Source organism: Cyprinus carpio, chromosome A22 (assembly GCF_018340385.1).
Source record: "Cyprinus carpio isolate SPL01 chromosome A22, ASM1834038v1, whole genome shotgun sequence".
In the NCBI taxonomy this organism is placed as follows: domain Eukaryota; kingdom Metazoa; phylum Chordata; class Actinopteri; order Cypriniformes; family Cyprinidae; genus Cyprinus; species Cyprinus carpio.
The window spans coordinates 18,250,187-18,274,201 of NC_056593.1; the positions used below are offsets into that span (position 1 = coordinate 18,250,187).

At 36.9% G+C, this 24,015-nt stretch overlaps 2 protein-coding genes across 3 annotated transcripts in view; one reads left to right on the top strand and one right to left on the bottom strand.

Moving 5' to 3' along the window:
- Positions 1-13,392, top strand: part of LOC109089109 (ligand-dependent corepressor-like) — a 35,951-nt gene extending 22,559 nt beyond the window's left edge. For both annotated transcript variants that reach the window (XM_019103240.2, XM_019103239.2), the window contains exon 7: positions 240-13,392. In XM_019103240.2, the coding sequence (XP_018958785.1) occupies positions 240-1,281 (1,042 nt within the window). In that variant the 3' untranslated portion in view covers positions 1,282-13,392. The remainder of the gene's footprint in view (positions 1-239) is intronic.
- A 9,613-nt stretch (positions 13,393-23,005) lies between these two features.
- Positions 23,006-24,015, bottom strand: part of slit1b (slit homolog 1b (Drosophila)) — a 38,229-nt gene continuing 37,219 nt past the window's right edge. The window contains 1 exon segment of the mRNA XM_042712158.1: positions 23,006-23,980. Within this exon segment, the coding sequence (XP_042568092.1) occupies positions 23,736-23,980 (245 nt within the window). The 3' untranslated portion in view covers positions 23,006-23,735.

Consider the following 24,015-nt stretch of genomic DNA (forward strand, 5'->3'; position numbering starts at 1 on the left):
ATTGTGAAAAATTTAGGGAAAAAAACCCTAATAGTTCTCACACACAAAAAAATGTGGTATTTGTTTCTTTTTAAGAAAAAGAAATGGGATGCCAAAGTGTACCCTATTCATGGAAACTGCCCTATTCACTTTCTAGGAAACAAAGGAATTGCCCCTTTCTGAAGTACTGAAGTACAAGACTTCATTCCTATAGCATACCACATTCTCACATCTGAATGTTTTATCTTTCCATAAATTAGGCGTTCCCAGAGAGCTGATCACAACTATCGAGATGTTGATGATGAAGATGGCTTGCCACCGAGAAGCTTGCATGATGGGATAAGGGAGAACTGTATTGGTTCTGGACCCCTCAAGCCACCCTTGGCCCGCTCGCTCCTCATAAAAGAGGAACTCCTGAGCCAGAAACATCGCCTCCTTGGCCAACCTCTATCTTTGGCTAGCCTAGAGTCTGCGGGTCTCCTCAACACCCAAGCCCAATCCCTCCTTTCCCGTGATGGGACATGGGGGAAAACCCATTTAGATGGCCTCCTGAAGCTCAAACAAGTTAGCGGCGACCTCAATGACCTGGCTCTTTTCCAGGAGAACCAAGGCGTGTTCACCAAGGGTACAAAGTCCCATGATAGTGGTTCCATCACGGTAAAGAAAGAACCCGGACATTCCCCTCCAGTGGACTTGAAGATCCCGCAAGTCAGAGGCATGGATCTGTCTTGGGACTCCCATGGGAATGCATCGGATCTCTACACTTACAGCTCTATAGTTTTGGGCAACGTGCACTCTGAGAATGCGCTCAGTCGGAAGCTGAGGGCCATCTTGCCAAAGCAGGGTCGGAGGGCCGCTCTCGGAGGCCTTCTCGATGGAGGAGCCATGGGCGAGTACTGGGGTGCAGACCTCGAGCAGCCAACTTTGGGACCTCAGTACCCGACTTCAGATCCAGAGGCAGACCCGACCGGCTCCAAGCAACCCAGAAAGAAAAGGGGACGGTATCGTCAGTACAACAGCGAGATTCTAGAAGAGGCCATTGCTGTGGTGATGGGTGGGAAGATGAGTGTTTCGAAGGCACAGAACATCTATGGTATTCCCCATAGTACCTTGGAGTACAAGGTGAAAGAGAGGTTGGGCACCCTGAAGAACCCACCAAAGAAAAAGCTTAAACTGATGATGAGGGCAGAGGGGCAGGACTCTGGGATCACCGCCGAAACTGAATCCATGTCGACGCCCGCCACCACACCCATCGCAATGCAAGTGGATGTCTTGCAGGAGACAGGAGACAAAGTCGAGTAGATTACACAGAACACCTCATAAAACGGAAAACGTTTTAGATTCTGATAGACACAAAAAACTAATATGATTTGGAATTGAGGATGGGGCTTTAATTGTGCCAATTTATACTTGCAGTATCTGGGTGAGCACAACTGCAGGGATTCATGTGAGGATTTAAGCCTGATAACTGGGGATAAGAAACAAATTGGCAGTTATCACAGTGGTCGCATTGACACTGCAAACGTTTTTTAACAACAAAGCAACAAATGCGTTCTAAAGCCATAAGAGAGTATCGACAGAGACATTTTATTAAAAAAGAAAAGCAAACAGATTAACCCTTTGTTTGCCCCCTTCATCTGAACTTTGTGAGCTGCGCCATTAGTGCTCATGCATTTTGGACGGCATGCCATTTTGAGAAACGAGAAGTGGGGTTTCAAGGGTTACGTGCAAGGCTGGAAATTGACCCTTCAAAATGAATTTATCTTCTCTGATTGGTAGGTTTATTTACTAATTCATGGTCTTTAAAACTAATTTATTTCAAATGGAGTTGACAAGGATTCTCACCAGGGATCGATCTTAGGCCCGTTTTTCTATTAACAGGTAAAAACAATTGCTTTCAACTCTTTGTAGTTTCCTCCTTTTATATTCTGCACCATTGAAACAGACTAAGAATTAGACACGTCCATTTTAAAAAATGAAGCTTAAGATTAGTCATTCAGGGATGCATGTTTGTGATGTTGAAAAGATTATTATTTTTTTTTTTACTTTACTGTAAACTTTTCTTTACTCTAGCGCTTTCTTTTGCACTACACTTTCAGTCTGGCACTCGCCAGAGCCTAAATCTGGCGATTAGACCTGATTACCTCTACACTGCTTGCATTACGCACTTACTGTTCTGTCTGGCATACTACATAATGCTCATTTTACAGTACTCTACTCTTGGTGAGAGCCTCTCTCCTAAAAGGATTTTAACACCCATGAAGGGACAATGCCGACTTAAGCCACACAGGACAGGAACGTGATTCCAATTCACATCTTTCTACTAAAATTAATCGAGGGAGAGTGAACGCAGTCAACTTTTGACTGATTCTGGCTGCTCCCTCGTCGCTGCTTATAGTCAGTCACTGACATGTATATTTATAAAAAGAAGAGCATTTTCGCAGAGGGTTGGTTTTGGGGAACATAGGTGGGGGAAATGTAGGTAGGGTTATAACTATATAACCCTGTTATATTATAAATTAGCGTTCTTTCAGAGAGCCAATTCTTGTCTCTGAATAGTTTCTTTTCCTCATGTAAAACTCAGGGCAACTGAGACAAATATAGCGATCGTGTTTTTAGAGAAACAATGCATATTACCTACTTGAACTGGAACCTGTGACAATTCCCAGTCAGTGAGTTGGTTCAGGGGTAGGGCTTTATACTGGGCGTAGGTTGGGTCGAGCTGAGCCATGGATTGCAGATATTGGTGGGCTGTTATCATTCAAAACACCTGGCCAGTTGGGAATTTTCTGAGATCTCTCTGAAAATAGCACTTTGTTTAAAAATAAAAGTGAATATGTTTGGGTGTGTGTTTTAAAGTAGCTTTTGCAGTAGCAGATAGCATAAAGGAGACTTGCAAGATCAAAGGGGGAGCATTTCAACGACCCCCGGCGTCCTGCGGCTTAGACCCAAACATGCTCACTTTGTTTTAAAAAAATTACCTCTTCAGTATACAGTGGTCGACAGCTTAAATTCTCAGATTTGTCTAGTGTTGCCTCACTGTTTATTGTCACATCGCCCCTTTTTCAAATCTAAACTGTGTCCTCTGATGTATATAAAACCTAAAAAGCGCATAGATCTGTGAAGATTTCAAAGAGAAGGCTTTTGGAATGGCATGCTCCACTTTGATGTTGTTTTGAAGGGCATTTTGGTATATATCACTGCTTGGTGCTCACCCAGTCTGTGACAAAAAATTATACTTCAAACTTCAGGGTTTCTGATGATGAAACTGACTCTTTGAAATGTACCTTTTATTTATTTCATTATTTAATTTGAATCATTTAAGTAAATGGCATGCACCAGTTAAGTGGAGGCTGATTTACTATTTATAATCTGACACTTGGTGGCGGGGTTGTCATCAATGTAGACAACCGGGAACACTGTCTTAGTGAATTCAAGTAATTCTAGCCATTTCCCACATTATATTAGGCTTGTATAAATTGTATATATTTCCTACAGTGCTATACTTGTAAGTATGTGTGTCATTTTAATTATTGTTCTGTTAGCTTTGTTTAATGAAGTTGCATTGCAGTTATAGCCATGTGTGCGGACACTACTGAAATAAATAGAAATCAGAGTATTTTAATCAATACAAAATACAATAGTAAACCCCTGATGTGACATATTTGGTTCAGTTTTTTAAATTATGATCACATACTACTGTACTTCTACATGAAACAAGTCGAAGGAAATAATTTTATGTTTAAGGAGTCATAACTAAGTTAGAATCATATTCATACTTATAAGCTCCCTTTAGGTCATCTGGCATCAAATGCACCAACACTTTACCAATGCTGAGCGTTTGAAGTGTCTAATTAGTTAGGTCCTTTATCAATCAATCAGTCAGTTAGTTTTATTTATAAATCAATGTCATGTAAAATACTACTCAGTTTTGATTGACTCTTGAAATTTAAACATTTCTTAAACAGTATTTTTGTCTTGTTTTACAGTAAAAATATCTAAAGATGCATAAGTCAAGATACATTTTCTTGGTTTCTTAATTCGAAACCCTTGAATAAAATTTTTCTTACTTACTACATTCTTCTTATTTGGCAAATTTACTTTTCTCGTTTTAAGAATAAATTTTGTTGGATTCTTCAAAATGTTTACTGTAAAACAAGATAAAATATAAGTTTGAAGTGCAACTAGTAAATTAGTAGTAGATCAGTACCTACAACTGGTTTGTTAGTACTACTAGTACAAACATACTCTATTATAATTGAATATTTGCCCCTATAATTGGCACTTAAAAAATATTGCACTGGTGGCAATGACTGGAAGTTCTTTTGCAGCACTTAAATCTAAAAGTTTCAAACGTTCACTTCTTTATTGCTAATCTAGAAAGTTTTGAACTTTCACAATACTACTGTACATTCTGCAACCTTTATTTATCATCAGCTGTCTGATTCACTATGGTGCATGCCATTTCAACATATTTACTTAATTTGACTTTAATGATTAATGTATTACAGGGTTAACGGCTCCCCCTGTCCAACAACATCCTCCTCCTCCTGAAGAAATTATACCGTCTTTACGCAAATGAATGTAAAACCATTTACAAATAACTTTTAACTAGTTGTTTAGAAAATATGGCACTTTCACATTTCATACTTTGAACAGACTGTTTTAGTTTTTCTCTTGCTGCTCGTGTTTTAATAGTTTTCGTTTGTTTGTTTTGCGTTTCTCTGAAACGTACACCTGTAGCCTTCAGTACTTTCGTATCTCAGGATAGATTCAGCAGAAGGGTTCGCAATATTCGTCAGTCGGATAACGATGCAGACATAACTACCTGTACAAGACGTGCATATACATGTTATATTAACTACAGTCTTTGCACAATATACCTCATCCTTGGGAATAAACGCACCTTTCTGTGCCACATCCTTAAATACCATTCAGGGGCACGTGTAAAAGGAGCAGTTGAAACTCTGGGAAATTAATTTTATTTTCCTATTTCACCCTCTTTTTTGTCTTCTACGAGAGGGATGGCAAGAGAGGCATTTCATGTGTCTGACTGACCAATATTTACACCCTTTTCATTCAGGTACAGAAAATCGAACTTTTTGAATACAATCAAAAATTTCGCTTAACATTCTCATCTTGCCAATAACGGGTCCCATCCTTTAAGTTAACTCATAACATTGATTGTCAAGGCAAATATCAAAGGATACTGTAGGTAAGCCATGATACATTTTTCCTGTACTCTGAAATGCGATTTAACCGTCATGGGTGTTTTTGTGAAAAACACAAATGGAGGTTTGTTGGGGAGAATATGGGACAGGTGGAAATGTTAACCTTCTGTTGTTTCTTTGCTCTCTGTAAACTTGTTTTTAAACTGCATTCCAAAAATTTCAAGAGATACCTTTATATGGAAGAAAAATCTATACATATACAAATGAATATATATTATATTTATTTTACTGTTTATCTTTTTATTTGTCTTTTTCTCTGGTTGAAATTGAAATGCTACACTAAGAAAACGACGCTGACAGCTACAACCTCAGTTTCTGTACCATATGAAGTGCCATTTGTTTGTCTCAAGTGGCTCATGATTTCTTTTCTGAAAAGATGTTCAGATAGCCTTTTTTTTCTTTTTCCCTTTTATGACTTTCACTGCATATCCACATAACGGCATTACCTCAGGTGAGATCTCCCAGAGCAGCTGATTCTACATTTAGTTGTAGAAATCAGGACCTGTACTTGACTTTTACACGTTTCCAAAAACGCAACTATTACTTTACAAGGAAGCAGTTTTTAAATGACGCTAGTCGCATTTTTGTTTTCCTTCTGTGTGTTTTAAAATATTAATGCTTTGCTTAACTGAACCACGGGTCTCTTTTTGAATGCAACATTATTGACGTTAGCACACGAAAGTTCAAATCGATAGGGCACACATTTGTACGCCACAATTAATACACTCAAAACACCATCAGGTCTACATCATGTGGGTGGTTATATAGTTTTAGGCTAATGGTTTGATATCTTAATGAGAAAGAAACAGAAAAGGCATGTATGGATGCATAGGGACTCCAAATTAGCTGTCTTAATTATTATTATTGATTAAATGTCTCTTTTCAATGTCATTTAGATAAATAATTAGTTTTTGGGTTTTTTAAATAATTTTTTTGTTGTTGTTTTGCTTAAGCACAGAATTATCTTTTATCTTGTCATGTTACAGTTCTTTTGGGTTTACAACTCCCTCCACCCCCCACTGATTTTGGCAAAATGAAAATGAATAGGCACACCTTTATTTGACAGAAAACATCTTTGAAATTGGGAGAAACAAATTGTCGGCAAACATTGTAGTCCAATTCAGTTGTACTGTCAATCTATGCACTTGAGGGGGTAAAGTTACTTGCACCATTAACTGTTTCCTGTGTTTGTGATAATGTTAAGTAGTTTTAGGGGCCATCCTTTACATTTAATGGCCTGATATTAAATCAAATATTATTGACTTGGATATTGACTATTGATTTAGATGACCATCATTTGCAGCAGTACAGCTTAAAATAGCTGTTGTCATGGTACAACTTGCAGCACACGCCATGGTAAAAGACATGTTTTGAATGTAACCTTCTAGAAAAACATGTCTCAGAGAAAACTGATGGAATATGCACAGACAGTTTAGCTCAGAATAGAATAAACTCAGATATGTGTGTTCACTATGATATTGATGCATTTCATTAGAATATGGGTGTCATCCGGAGGGCCTGTTTTGCAGTGTTCAATCATCACCAATAGTTCAATAATTGCATTCAATCATCATTACAGGATTAATCTTTGTTTACTAATAATTTAAATAATAATGAGCCAATACCTACCGATAATTGGAACAACAATTGAAAATCATTAACCAAGGTGACCTGCAATCTGTTATTTTTCTTAAATTAACTTTAATCAATGTCGTCTTGATTGCTTTAATGCAATTAAATAAAAATAAATATGTCCTACATATATAATAGTTGAAGTGTGTAATTTTTGGGCCACTATTGGAATTGGAAATTTAAAAACTATTCGAATTCCAAACACTCATGTGGTTTTTCATTGGTCCAGAAAACAGATAACCACACCCCTAACACACTATTGGTTAAGCCAATGTTGCTATGCTAGGCTGGGGTGCATTTCCCAAAAGCATCGTTAGCCGACTAGGGTTGAAAATTCCATTGAACTCTATTGGTAATGAGAGAACTTGACAGAAATGCACCTGTGGGCAGGATGCTCAAACAAATAGGGGTGCATTTCCCCTACAACAATGTAACTCACTGCTTAACCACCATAATATGATGCATCATTGTAGAAACTAACTAGCTAGTCACGCCTCTTTCCCAAACATCGTCGCATCTCCGTCATTTGAACCATGTGGTGAAGTAATAGCTTCTGTCTTACTAACAAGAAACTATGCTTCTAATCACAGGTCGAGAGCTGTAGTTACAATCACATAAGTTTGCGATGCTGTATGTGAATGTTTGATTGAACTATGGTTTCGAAAAACACAGAATTGTTGAACTGTGTTGGTAATGAAAGGACATGCAACCATAGTGGCCTAACAATGCTGTCGGGAAACGCACTACTGATCAATGTTCTGAGTATTTAACACTATTTATGCTTTTTAGGGGAATCAAACAACAAAGGTAAAATCAAAAAGTTATTTTCTAGTCAACATTAAAAATCAGGGACAACAAAGACTTTTAATATCAATGAAATTACTTCCTTCAAAGGCTTGAGTGAAACTGTGAATTATATGGAACAGGGCCATGAAAATTCAACACCAGACCACTGCCTCTACTGTCTCTATTAAAATGAAATATTAATATGGCTGACGATGATGACTTAGTCGTTCTTAAGAGGTTCAATGCTAGCTCAGTGAGAGGTCAAACAGAGAGCTGTGAAAACGCAAATGAAAGTGGAAAGGAGAAAATGGGCTTGATCAAATGGCCAATGTTCTTCTAGAACTTGAGAGCTTTGGGCTATGAAAGGGCTGCCCTTGTGTTGCCATGACAATCTTGCAAGATCATTCACAAGTAAAGGTGTGTCTATTCTAATTATGCTTTTATTAATGCAAAACCCACATTCTTTTCCTGTTTTTTATTTTAAACCAGTATTTTATGTTATTTCTACCATTGAAATGTAAACCTAGTTTGTGTTAATTTGGTTTTCTTGCTAATTTTCCGAGACAGAAATGAAGAGAATATTAGTTTGAAAATGTATTGGGAGTTACAGAGTTTCCAAACAAGAGTCCTTCCTTCTGCCATCTGTCCTTGTACTATGCTGGCGTTGCATGGTATTTCATGCCTGAATCTGCTCTTGACCATTAACTTCATCCATGACTGTTTCAACCCCGCAGTCCATTGAGTTCTGTGGGATTAAGATTATTAGTTTTGCTACCTCAACATTCAGATGGTTTTGACATAGGAGCCCTTTGGTAGTAAAGCAAAAATGAATTGTATCTTGAGGGACTGACTGTCCCTACAGGCTTTTGTCGATCAGGTTGTATAAACATGTTGGCGGTTTGATCGGCTTACGTGCTGTACTGTATGTAGCATTTCAGATGCACGGTTAACACTGGCTCGTTGTTCCCAAAGTCACGGTCCCGTTCTGTCGGAAAGCAGTTATACATACCACATACACATATGTGGATCTAATAAGTCACATTTTTGATAGAGGTAATGGTTTTTTTGGACCAAAAGGTCCCAAGTTATGCATCCCGACTGCTTTTAAGACCAGTGTTTGGGAAGAATCAGGTTGACCGATCTCCTCTAAAGTTGGAAACGCGTTGTTATGTGTGTTTCCTCAAGAATCTAGTATAGTCAAGCCACACCATATTAGTTTGTGCCCTTGAAATTCAAGCCAAATGCAGTCTGTGGGCAGTATCTTTGTTTGCGAAAAATGGTCGCATTTTCGTTAATTTGCATACGTCAAAGGTACGCATCTTATCTCTCGACGGGGTGCTGTGCTTACACTTTTTGTGGGTTTTTTCCATGTATGGAGTCGTAAGTTTTATGGAGCAAAAATGCCTTTGGCTATCTGTTCAGCTTGTGTTCATATTTTCAAAATACTTTTTTAAAGTTTCTAAGATTTCTCAGAGTAGAGTCTTAACGTTATAAAGGTTTGGCGTTCAGTGTAGTATGATGATCAGATCCCTTCTCCCGTACCCCCTCAGGTTAATGCATGAGAGTGGAATGATTAGGCTCGGCTAAAGATTGATACCTTTTCTATATTTCTTAATACTATTGATATTGTGAATACTTAAACGCTTGCCTTTAGGTTCCATTTTATTATTGCCCATAATTCAAAATTCCAATGGTAATGTGGTCCAAATAAAAACATTTTTGGTGATTTTATTTTGCAATATTAAACTATGAGTGGGAAAATGAGTCCAGCAAGGCAATACTTGTGATTTAAGTCCCCTTGACTTGAGAAAAGTGAGTTTTTTTTGTCGCAGGCCCAAGAAAGCAGGTCGCCCAACAGCTGGACAACTTAACTGCATGTCCTTATCAGACTGCCTTTTCCATTTAAAAAGATTCAGCCAAATATCCTTAGTTCAGTGCTTTATAAACGGCGAGGATTGTAAAGTACAAATTTCCTGGGGAAACAAAAAATAAATACGCTCTAAGTTTAGATATTTTGTTCGGTCCCTCGAGACCCACAAGGCCACAAAGACTATTACTTTTGTTTCTGTTGTCTGTATAATATGTGATGTTTCAACTTAAAGAAAAAAACCTTACAACACAGAATACCTCAGATAATAAATCCATGTAAATCTTGACAGCCTCCACGTGTAGATAGAGCCTTGTTCACTGCCTCCCCATCTCTCATGTCTGTCGGACGCCTCTTCTTTCATTTCACTGCCCATTATGTGTTGTGGAGGTTTCATTACTTTCTTTTCATGTTTGTTTTTTAGTCCCAGGAACAAATTAACCATTACTTCATTCATCGTTCCTCTGTGCTTGACGTTTAGCGGCGTTCACACTGAATTCACTTTGCAAGTCACTCGATTCCAATGAGAGTTGGCGATTTGAGGTGACTTGAGCGTCAGACTGTTGTTGATGCGACCAAATTGAGCTAACTTTATGCAAATGCGTAGTGATGCGGTGACAACCAATGGGAGTCTAGACTGTGATTTGTCACCTGGTTCATTTGGATACTGTGGTTGAGTAGGAACGTCATCTAGCAACCAACAGTACAGCAACTTTGTGACCTCCAGAGTTTTTATCGAAGACAGTGTGAATGCCATTTTAGGAAGGGAAGACATTGCCTCAGTAGTAGATGCTTATTTTTACAGTCCATTTCAAAGTAACACAGTAATTATCAGACTAAGTACCATGTTTCTAATTGGAGATTTTGGTCTATTACCATAAATTAAGTTACAGCTCCAAGTTTGGCCATTCAAAACTAGATTTTTAAGTGAAAAGGTGGGCTTTGTCTTTTTTTAGAGGTAGTTTGTTAATTATAAGCCATAGTTCACTCATTTGTCCAACGTAATTTCATCATTCATTCTCATTATCAACTAAACTGAATGTAGGGGGAAAAAGAATAAAAAAAAAATGAAATTCTTAACACACAAACTAACTTTTTATGTAACTATACATACTTTAGGACAAGCTATAGATTATTATATTAATGTGTTCTTAAATATATATACACTCAACAGTCACAGTGCATTGTATATAATGTTCTGTATAGTTATATACTTACGTATCTTCTGGAACGAGATGTTTATCTCTTCCTCATTTGATTCAGGGAACAAACATTTCAGTGCAGTATATTTAGAGTCCTGTGTACCGCATTTGTATAGTTCGTTTTCATTTGCTCACATTTCTTTTATCGTCCACATAATGGAAGTTAGTCTTGAAGTAGGCTAAACAAAGAATAAATTAAGTTATTGTAAGGCATCTAACGCTGCAGTGGTGCAGACAGTTGTGTTTTTCCACAATACTGTACAAACAAAAATATATATTGAGAGGAAGCGCAAACTTTTTAAGGTGGATGTGTATATAGTCTCCAGTCCATTCCACAATGTAATTTTATTTTACCCTTTTAGTTGAACACCATTTTAAGTGATTTTAAAGTATTTATTGCGACATCAGCCGAAGATGTAAATTAATTTTCCCCGTGGAAAAAAAAGAAGTTAACAGCCAGGTTTTGCGGTATTGCTTGTTATTTTTGCTTGCTAATTGTACATGAAATTTAAGTACAGAAGTAGGATGGTTAAAATTGTTTGTGAACACTGAATCTCTATCGGACGATGTCCTAAAATCATCCTTATTCGTTACGATGAGGAAACGCGCCTTCGGTGTGCTTTGCTGCAACTGCTTTTTCTTAACGATAATGATGTTTATTACTAATATAATTTTGCGTGTGAACTGAAACGTCTCTGTAGCTGTGAGCTGGTTGTGTATGAGTGTGTGGAATTGTTCGAGGTTTTCATTTTTCGCTTTTTGCTCATGCAGTTTGTGGATAAACCATTTCTTACATACTAAATCATACGATTTCTGATAAGACAAGCCTCTGAGTAGTGGTTTTCATGATCATCTGTGAAAAGAAAGAAGAAAAATGTTCCTTAAACCATTTCTCTATTTACCTTAAATCCTATTATTAAGCCACAACTATGAATCCCTCAGGGACAAACGACACTGATTCAATCTATTCAGGTACTTTCTCTAGATTCTGCGGCCTAGCTGTTAAAATACGACAAAAAATAGTACATATTTTTTGAAAAATTGAGCAAAAGAAAACGGTCGCTCGTGACGAGAGTCATTTTTAACCTGTTGTCGCTTAATTTCTTTTCCTCTGTCCTTTTTAGTTTTTGTATTCTTTGTATCCAGACTTAAGTACAATATACGAAATGAATGTCAAGCTGAAACTTCAGGTGAAGAGCAACACTCAGCCAAGACAGTGCTTTTCATTACAATTTCCTCTGCACACACTGTGCCTCAAATGCCTGAAGACAATAGAACAACACTATAGCGACAAACACCACATCAGAGCCCTCAATGATAGTGGTCGACCGGTCTCAGCACTCCTATACAGACGTACCTCTACAGCGCAAGGCCTGATCTTTCACATTTGCAGTCAGTAATTGGTAGTTTCGATCTCTGCTTTTAGCATGTAAGTATTTCAGCGAAAAAACTGCCTGAAGAAAATGCCTCTCAATATGTGATTGGCTTTACGTTGAGGTCTGATTTTCTGATTTTATTTTTGTGCTTGTTTTTCTTTTCTCGAGCTTTTAGGTGCCTACTCTTATTGTCAAAAAAAGCTCAAAAACGTAAAGGATTTATGAACTGGCTGTGTTTTGCTGATTATCATCCATAATTATTATTAGAAAGACAGGAATCGTTTATAATAAAGCGGTCGTGTGAAACAAGGACGGCATTTACTCCTCAATTAGTCTTGGTTGTTGTTATTTTCCCTCGGATTTGCAGTTCTTGAAACATTCCTGTTGTTGTTCTTGTCATCGTGGGTTTTAGTTTGCGGCAGCGAGTTTGTTGTTTTCCACACAGGCTTGGATTCAAAAGTTCAGGCTTGATTTAAGGCAAAAAAAGGAAATACTTACATGTTAACTCTTTTAATACGAGACGGAACGGGTTTTTAAAACGCGGAGGTTTGCCGGTGTGGGATAAGGTGCTGCTTTTTCCGAATATTCTCTGTTTTCGATATACCTCAGACCATCTAGATCGAAACGAGTGCTTTTTTACGAAATGGCATCTTGACCTGTAACACACTGGTTCCTTAGAGTCAGTCCAATTGATGGAAGACAGGCGATCCAAAACTGGAATAGACCTCATTTCAATATATACTGTTTACTCTTTGACAAAAACATTGTATAGTTTAATATTTTCTTGTACTGTAGGTTTATTTATATTAATTTGTTCTTTTTTGTACTGTGTGTTTGACTTTTATTCTAGACTATTATCGATGTCCGTGTTCGAGCACTTACGAGGATCACAACTTTTTTTTTTTGTTTGATTGCACTATTTGTTTAGGGTTTGTTTGTTTTGTTTTGTTTTCCGTTTGAATGCAAATTCTTATTTTTTGAGCTGGGCTAATGAGTAATAAGCTGTCTCCTAATGTATGTGATTTTTAAAAAAAAAATTTAAAGAAAAAAACTAGATTTTCTGTGGTCTAATTAAAAAAAAAAAAAAAAAAAGTTTTCTCTTTCTTTTTATTTGCATTGACCATTAAGCAAAATGCTGATTAGATCCGTCTTTGTGCATGTGTGGAGTTTTAATGGTTATATTTTACCCATTAAGAAAAAAAAATTCCATTTTTCAACGCATTTTAATTGTAACATTGTGCAAGTTAGTATTCACTGGATGCTAGAACCTTCTTATGAAAACCACTATTCTTCTAATAAATTTTTGTTGTGAAAAAGTGTTGAGACTGTTTTATTGTGATGTTGCATGTTTCTACTGTTGTTTCTGATGGAATACATCTATTTTTAGTCATGTCATTTGAAATGTACTTATTTGTCTAAAAGTCTTAAATATTTTCTAGTGAATGATATATGAAAGCTACATCATTTCAACCATGTCACAGTAAGTCACTAGTTTAATTATAATTTGAATAGATAATGTGCCTTGTAATCAATCACAAATTCTAATAAAAATATAAGCCATTACATTTCTCTTTAAACACGTTTTGCACCAACCATTTAGCATTCAACATTTTACAGGGTTTAGGGTTAAAGTGTTGAAGATCAGTACAACGTCTAACATCTTTAACTAGCAAATATCATAACAACACAGCACATTTTGTTTAGATAACGATCACTGCAATTTCCCCCATAGCAGAGTTGAACTAGACAGACTGCCAATACAAACTAAATTTATCACTAAATTGCCAATATTATCAATATTTCATTTTGCCCATATACTGGACATATCAAGCTCAACAGTTCAACTCTGTTATGGAACAACTGATCACTGTTATTTTTTAATGCATAACAGAGTTAGCTACAGTAGCTCAAGAAGGCCACATCAAGCTCAACAGTTCAACTCTGTTATGGAACAACTGATCACTGTTATTTTTTAATGCATAACAGAGTTAAGCTACAGTAGCGAGTTTAAGAAGGCCATATCAAGCTCAACAGTTCAACTCTGTTATGGAACAACTGATCACTGTTATTTTTTAATGCATAACAGAGTTAAGCTACAGTAGCGAGTTTAAGAAGGCCACATCAAGCTCAACAGTTCAACTCTGTTATGGAACAACTGATCACTGTTATTTTTTACTGCATAACAGAGTTGAGCTACAGTAGCGAGTTTAAGAAGGCCACATCAAGCTCAACAGTTCAACTCTGTTATAGAGAAGGTGATATCTGTTTCAACAGTTCAACTCTGTTGTTAAGCTACAGTAGCGAGTTTAAGGCCATATCAAGCCACAATCAAGCTCTACAGTAGCGAGTTCAACATCAAGCTGTTACTAGTTATAGAAACAATAAGCACTGCTGTTTTTTTCCTGCATGAGAGTTGAACTATAGAAACATTTTTTCACCTCACCACATTTATTGTTGTAATTTGTACTGTAGAGATCAGAGTTTAAGTTCAACTCTGTTATGGAAACAAAAAGCATAGGCCTACCATTAAAAGCCGTGCTTGGACAGGTTCTGCATGATCCTCTTCAATAATATCCTCTGCTTCTAAATCGGGCTCAAACTGATAAGCGATATTGACGATGCCGTTGTTTTCAATACAACCGGAGCACATGCCGCTGATGTGAGGGGCGGTACATTTAGACACGCACTAAAGGCGGTTTAGCCAATCACAACACACTGAGCAAGCTAACCAATCAGAGCCAATCACCTATTTCTGAGGGAGGGGCTTCATAAAAGCAGGAAACGATCAGCCCATTTCTCAGAGAAGGGAGAGAATGATGTGGAATAAAGGTAAATTATGTGAAAAATAAGTTTTTTTTTTTTTGTTTTTTTTACGAAGCATTAACATTTTAGACTGCACCCCATAAACACAATCAAGCCTAGAAAAAAATCAGTGAACCACCCCTTTAAACACATTACATCAGCAAAATCATTTATCACCCATTTTTGATTGGTCCATATTTTAACAAAACCAACAACACTACACTTACCCACTAAGGGTCTTCATTGTTTTAAACTCACTTATGTCAGTGAGAGGAAAGGTCAGGTCCATAATCATAGTCTTTCCTACTGTGCACAGTTGCAAGCACTCAGCAAGTGTCCCCATTACTGAATAATAACTGCAGAAAATGGATTCAATTAAAAAACTGAGGACAATTCACAAAGAATTAATGTCTTTAGTCATAAGGAACATTACACTCTCACAGGCATGTTCTTAATCTAGTTCTTATTTAGTCGACAGTTAACATCTACAATGACATCAAGACAGATGAAACATTAAGTGACTAGATCTTGACATGCAACTAATATATATATATATATATATATATATATATAAACAAATACATCTATAAATAAATACACTGATAAGCACTGACAGCTGCTGTCATATTGATGTTTTTAAATCATCTACATACATTATAAAAAAAAAAAAAAGTGTTTATTACTTTTCAAGATGAATGAACTAACTTTTGATACCTTTCAGACCCTCTTCTATATGAAAGACATGTTTTCACATGAGTTTAACGTTTGCGCCGATAGGGTTGGGAAGTGATTCCACCATACAACACTATACAAAAGAAGACATTTTGGAGACATAATTGGATCCATTTGACTGTAAAACTAAGAGACCATTTTCAAAATACCTTCTTTTATGTTCCACAGAATAAAGAATTTCCATTGAATATCATATATGCACAGATGTTTGCTGCTTCCAGTAGTATATCAAGTTGAGGTTATTAAACTATGTTCCAGTGTCTTCATAACAGACATTAGACCAACAGGTCTTACACAGCTTGGATTAGATGACTTTGGTGTAGAGGTTACCACGGCTAATTTGAAGCATTGCGAGTTGCTAAGGTTAAAAATAGCTGTGAATGCTTGAGCAGCAGAGGTGCGGGGTTTATATGTGCACGGACAGGGATTTGAGCTTCTTGTTGTGGCTGAGGAGGGTGTTTCAATTCATTTATTGCAGAAAGAATAAATGCTTTTATATAGTGTTAATATTGAAAGTTTTTGTTGTTTATACTGTTCTGAAGGTTTGTATGTAATACACTGGTTTTATTAATGGTGGTTTCTTAGGCAAACATTACTATTATTATTAAATTATAAAAATGACACCTCAGATCAAGCAGTTGGTTCAGTGTGTTTAAAGAGACCAGTACCAATACTCACCTTCCAACATCTACCTTTTGAGCAGATCAGTTTTGCCAACCTCACATAACATTATTTTATATTTATGACCCAATCTATGCCAGCTACAGTTTGGCTGCATCCGCAATCACATATAATTTCACACATATACAGTAGGTGAAAAACAGAACGTGAACAGTGCAGTGTGTCTGAATTCACGGTGTTCATAAAACGGCAAGTGAAAAAGAATTCTGAAAAGAGAGATTCTGAAGCATGCATCTGAGGGACGCTTTACTATCCCATGAGGCCACGGGAGAGGATTTGTGAATGACACATGACAATGACAACATGAGAAATGAAGTAAGTCTGGATTACATTCACACTACACCCATTTATACTATATAAAACATACTTATTAACAGTTGTGAAGCAAGGACGTACTGTAGAAGTATTGGCTCAGAAACAATGTGATTTCAGACGTAGACATTTTGTGCTGAACCTGGTATATTTTAATTAATTTTTGACAGGGATTGAAATGAGTGTGTTAAATGCATTGCACTGTAGTTTAAAAACATACCGATAGTAAAACTGAAAAAAAAAAAAAAAAAAACCTTTAAGTAGATGAAAACATTGTGAAAGTTGTGAAAATTGTTTTCTGGGATATTTATACAGTGCACACCATTGTAAAGACAGTAACCCTGCATCCGAAATCACATACTTCCTTACTATATAGTAGGCAAAAAACAGTATGTGAGGTGAGTAGTATGTCCAAATTCATAGTATTTGAAAAACAGTAGGTGAAAAGTACCTACTACTTCCCCCCGGATTCTGAAGTGTGCATTCGACACTTTACTATCCCATTAGGCCACGGGAGTGGATTAATGAATGGCAACTGATGCAGGTAGGTCATGTGACAGTAACAACATGGTGGATGTGGTATGTCCCATAGATATGTATAGGTAGATGACCCATTCGACTGTGTCAAGCATGTAGATGCGTCCGCCACCTTTAACGATCAACCTGACGTCATTCACCATAATAATTAATGAATATTCGAAGATGTCACAATCCTGCACAGCCAATGGATGTAAAAACTGCTGGGATTTAAATTCCCAAAGAAACGGGAAACTTTCACAGGTGAGAATGTGTTGGTTTGTGTTTTTAAATTCATTAACTCTATATTACAAGTTTTTAAACATTGGTAACTTAAGTTACTGTTATGGTGAATGACGTCAAGTTGACCCTTCCAATATGGCGGACAGCTTATGTATAGCGGCACATAGTAACAGTCGCTAATGATGCATCTACATATATACATATATGGTATGTCCGCATGTCATTATTGGGCAACTCTGATAGTGATGAGGGCCAGAAATTTTTCTCATTTATACCAAGGGGCCAGATTACTAATCCACGTCTTTTATTGAAGGAAATCCAAGTTTTCCATTTTTAAGAAAAGGAAAGAGTCAAAAGTATCAATAATTATATTAATTTAAACAACTATTATCAATCAATAATTATATTAAATTACATACATTTTAGTTTCTTAATTGTTTAGCTTTTTATAATGCATTAGCTTCTTGTTGATCCTGGTTCACATTTAGAAATATGTAACAAAAATAGCAGAAGGGCTTATTGAAAACGCAAATTCGTTCTCTGCCAGCACTTTGTGAGCAGTAGAAATATAGCAGTTTTCATGAACTGCGGATGTAAGAACAGGAACCCCATATGAACCCACAGTTCAGTGCAAACATTTCTGTCATGCATTTAGCAAAAAGGTTTTGTTTACCAACGTTATATATTTTACCTTTGAAATTTGAGGCTAGTGCAACTCTGGCGTCCTTGTTGTTTGTGATGGCGATTTAAATGAAAATACAGATTTCCAATCAATCCAAACGGGTATTCTTGAACTTGGTAAAAAAGATAATCTGTTTAAAGTCTTGACTGGAAAATATTGCTTTCATGTTCAGTTTTTCATTATTATTGGCTAATGTTACCCTGCATCTGAATGTGCTTACTTATACTGTGCTCTTAAAGTATGTACTCTTTTGGTGAAGTACACACTTTTGAGTATGTAGTAGAAGAGTAGGCAAGCTTTGGGACATACTATAACGTCATACAATTGCGTTTTTAAAGGACCGCTCTATCGCACCCATAGACTGTAAAAAAAGATGGATGACGCATGGCATCTTCATTCACTTCCATTGAAAAAAAGTGAAGCCACCATTTTTCCAATAGGGCGCAGCCATATTGCCCTGATTTGGGACCGGATTCTGCGCAGTAGAGAGCGAGGAGGAGCCGCGTCCCTCCCACACTCCCGCAGAGTCAATCGCAAACACACGCCCCTGACCCTTTTTTAAATTGGCCTGACTGGTCCAATTTTTGTCTGCTGATTGCCGTATAAGAGGCTTGTGTTAAAATAAGGTAAATACAACTCCAATCTCTTCCTGAAGATCCCGAAAAAAAGTCAGTTGGCGCCTCAGTTCGCTCAGAGAACTCTCTTTTTATAGCATCACATAACTAAAACCAAACTTTTAAAAAAAAACGAACACCCTAACTTACATCAGCGTGATAAAATCTACATCAAATGACAAAAACCATGTTTGAAAACAAAATAAATATATAAAGTGAAATTTAATTAGTTTGTCTCACGTCACATTAGATTACATGGAGAGGGCAGGGATTATGACCTATACTGGGACCAGCCACCTGGGGGCTATCGAAACACGATGGCTTCACTTTTGAGGACTAGTGCGGCACACCTGTTACACACACCCTGACCCTGTCACTGTAAACTGGCCTGTCATTCATCTTGTCACAGTTACCATGTACTATAACAAAGATAACAATAAATAAATATTTTTTACCAGGTTAAATGTTGATTATTAGTAACTTAAAACCCCTTTTTGTAAACCTCTTTACCTAACCATCGATCGCGCGCATCCGCCATGTTTGTAGTTTTTCTAACGCGTTTTATTCGGTGTTTGTAGTTCTGGACCGAATCCTTTGCAAAAGCACAATGGATTGTGGGCAATTTTAGCCAAAGGCTGCGTTCCACTCCAGTTTTAGACACGCACTCGCGAACTTCCCTAAGCACTTCCCCTCGGGGGAATCCCTGCCGCCATTTTGAAGTGTGTTCCACTTCGAGAAGTGGACGAGGGAAGTTTATATAGACAGACCCTCGCTCCTTCGCTTTTGACCAAGGGAGGGAGTCTGCTTCATATGTAGCCTACACTTCAGGCCGTTCTATAGACCACAATGCAACCTGGTTATGACAGATCCACACTTCAAAAATCGACCTGAAATAGTAGACTATCCAGGGACTTTTGGCATACTCTTTTCAACATACTATGCTTTGGGACACACTTCCTAATCTCACATACTATTTAGGTTGGGTAGTATGAACATTGAGACGCAGGGTTAGTAAATGTTTACGTTAGAGTGCACGTCCTACTGCGCTGTAATACGGTGAGCGGCTGGAAACTATCGACCTCCCCTGTCTCGGGACAGTATTAACACCATAAACTAAAAGCAATCTTTACGTGACCTACTTCTCAAATGTTTTAAAAATTGATCATCCAAGTCTAATGTAATCCAGCAGGCCGCCAGTTGCCCGTCCCTGGTATAGAACATACTTTTTTAACAGTCACAAAGTAAATTAAAATGTAGTAGGCTACCTACTAAGACAGTACGCGATTTTGGGAGCACCGTACTCACAGCTTCATTTTCATCTGTAAAATTCAATATGGCGTCTAACCTGCCTAAGGTCAATTCAATTTCTTTAGAATTTCAAAAAAGTTTTCAGGTTGAGGTATAATTGTTAAACATTTGACAAACTACAAAAATGATAGAGTGACATAATGTAAAAGCTTGCAGTTCACCTTCCCTGACGGCTTGTTTTCATATTTAACAACCCAACATTTATCACTCATCTAAGCTTAGAGGCTTAAACAGGGCCGACCCTAGTGTTTTAGGGCCCCTAAGCAGATTTTCAAAAGGGGCCCCCATACCTACAGTTCCACCTAACCACCCCCATCCCAATGTACACATCCTACACTGACACCTAATTGTAAAGTTTTACCAGTTTGTTTTACTCAATATATTTATCTTTTAAGATATAGATAGGAAAATATATTTGGGTAGTTGACAAATATACAGTAAAAAAAAAAATGCTTTTTTGTAAAACACTATTCTGGCCCTTCAACTATTATAGTTCTCAGTGGAGTTTAAAAACAGGATATGGTGTCACATCAGAGGACAAAGTTTTCAATGACATAATGTATCAAGTTCATATGCTTTTAGAAATATGTGGATTAAAAATGATTGCCAATTACTAAAATAGACATTATATTATAGGTATTTATTAACAATTGTATGTTTTTCTTTTTAATTTATAAAAGTTGAGAGTCACACCAGGACAATTTTGAGATTTAGCTCAAAAACTTAAAATAATAATAATAATAATAAATCTATTAAAGCAGTTTTTATACCAATGGGTCCATGTAAGACAAAGAAATTTTAAATGATGACAATATTATTTAAAAAAATTATCTTGTGTGACAGTGAAAATGCAATGTCATGTCAACTACCCATTTAAGCAAACTGTTAAAACTAAAGAGTTTAAACTTTCAAATTAAAGAGTTTTAAAATGTATCAAAATTCAGTGTTTAACGCAAAAACACCTGGTTATGAAAATTACAATAGAGAACAGAATTATAATAATTATTATTATTAATTTTCTGGGCTGGCATGACAGGCCAGATTAAAATGTAAAAATAATCAAATATAAGTGTAAACACATGCTGAAACTGATTTAAGCAACATCAAAGTTGAAGGCAAAAATCTGAGACCAGACACGAGAGAGGGTTCACAAGAATGAGACTTTTTACACTATTTTAAGAAATCTTCAATGATGAAAAACCTGCCTGGAAAAAATAGGCTGCAGTTGCATTTGAAATATTTTAACTAATCTTGCATTAAATGCCATCTCAGTTCTGCTTTTCTGAACAGACAATACTCAAGCACTGTAAGATGTTTTGCAACAAGCTCAACTGACTGACTTCTCTTTCGTATGATTTCATGAGTCTCTTCAGACCTATAGAACTGTACTTGCAGGCTATGAGTTTGTAGAATGTTTGACCTCCTATCTGAACTTTTTCCACAATTGATCATAAAAAAGAACAGGTATTTCTTAGTCTTATTAAGTGCAACCATAATCAAAGTAGGCTACTCTCTCAATATTCAAATCAAAGCGCAAGCAGAAACCAAAATTTCCTTCAAGCATGATACAGAGCTAAGAGATGGTTATAACTACACATCCTATTATAGTGTGCATACTAATGACACACTAGATATTGTATGCAGCCTAATTTGCATGCATCAGGGAGCCACAGCCACTCTCAAACTGCTGGAATTGAAATAGCGTTTGAATGCGCGCACACATCCTTTTTAGTTTCGCATTCGCGAGGACCGGAAGTGCTGAGCTCGCATTGCATTCTACAAGATTTGTCGTACACATACAGTGCGTGTCCACGAACGTTTTTAATTAATTTATATGGAAGTACAGCTTCAGAGAAGCTGCAGCTCAGCTCTGCCGTTGCCATCTCCACCACCATCTCACGTATGAATGACAAAAAGTGTAGTGTGACCGTGGCTTTACTCCCGTGATTGCTGTCTGAACTCCTGACACGGGGCCCCTGGTGGACACAGGGGCCCTATGCAGCCACTTATATCACTTATTAGGTAGGGCCGGCACTGGGCTTAAAATATGATAAATTCGATTAATTAAATTAATAATACATTAATATAATTTCACATCATTGTATACATATATATAGAGACGTGATTATAATTTAGTTTTATTTACATAAGTATTTTATTTCATCATACCTATGTATAATATGCAAGTTTTTGTTTATGACATTGTAAGTTGTTGGGAATGGCTTCATATAAAACATTCTAAAATGTTTGCATAAAATATATAGATTATAGTCAGTTATCTTAATTATATTTCAATGTTTTTGCTTCCCCCAAGAAACTTTGCATGCAATGGGTCTATAGGACGTTTCCTATCAGATGTCAAATAGACATTTAGAAGATGTCTTTAAGATGTTTATGATTTAGATTGTAGTAAAACTGACATCTTAAAGACGTCTATCAGATGTTTGTACACAGCAGATGCTTTCCAGATGAAGCGATCTTTAACAGACATCTTGCAGACGTACGTGAGCTATCTGAGAATGGATCCATATAATATGAGGTAGGACTAAAAGCTATATTTTGTTTAGTTTAGTGGTTTTGTTATAGAACGCAAAATTTTTTTCGAAGGAACGCATACTTTTTGGACGCAAAGAAAGCATTGAGTGTTCTGAAAGAGAACACAAAGTTTCTTAAAGGTGCTGTATGTAGGATTGACACCGAGTGGTTGAACTAGGTATTGCAGTCCAAATTCAAAATATTGGAGAGGGGTTTATTTCACCCGGCCCCCCCTTCTCAGACTTGACACAGCACTGGCAGTGGGCGGGTTTCACAAACCAAAACAAAAACCGACATTCTGGCCCAAAACACACATTTTCAAAGAATAACTGACTGTAGCATTGTTTTTCAGATAAACAAGTATGTTAACTTAGCATGTTTCTTAAATATCTGCAAACATATTATGGTATTTTTATGCTTTAGTAGAGTCAAAATCTTGCATACAGCACCTTTAAAGAAACACAATATTCTTGCTTAAGCGCGCAAATGTTTTCCGAGATGAGAAAAACGACATTTCAATGTATTTGTGAGTGAACGTAAAGTTTATCGGGGGAACGCAATACCTATAATAGTATTGTATCTACTTTACATAGATTTGTGAGTGAATGCAAAAGCACAGAATTTTTTTCTCCCATCTCATATTTTTTTATCTCCATGGGGCTCGGTAGAAATCACATAAAAATACCTAAAAAACTAAAACACACTGTAGGGTAAAACCAGCCTTTTTAATAGGCAAAAAGACCTTTAATGAAATAAATAGAAACGCTTGCAAACACAAAAACACTTACGAGACAGCATTAAATGAAAAGAAGCTGCTTAAACTACTTTGTCAAACAATTGTGGGTAGAAAAACAAACTAAAAGGTAAAAAAAAATGTACATCACCAATGTCGGTGTTCAACATACAAAAATACTATATGGAAATTAAAAACCGTATATATATTACAATCAAAATGAATGTTGAGGAAATATTTTACATTTATATTAAATACTATAAATCCTGTATAACATGCTGTCCGTTAAACTATACTCTTAAATCTATGTTCCACTTGTTAGATTTTAACTTTCGATATCAATAATTCCTCATCTGACCGCACAAAATACCCATAATTCATCATTCACATGCAAAGGGTTATCTTTTCTTAAACAGTTCATCAAGCTACCTCACAGATGTCACGGTCCACAGATACAAATGCACACTATTTTTGCTCTTTAATGTCTTCTGTGGTCTCTGATGACTACACACACTTTCCACAGCTGCATTCGACCGTCTTTTCTACTTCCTGTGTGAAGGAACTGCCGTCGTCACACTCGAAACTATAGCGTCTGCGTCGTACTCTGGAGCCGCCGCAGCATGCGCCCGAATCCGGCCTGCAGCCGCCGCGACACTCCACCCAGGACAGCGGCTGTGTGCTGCGACACTGGACCTCGCCGCGCCGCACGCGATGGAAGTCCCGTACGGACTCGCCCTGACACGGAGCCACTGCAGGCAAGGCATACAGTCACATAATGTCTTTA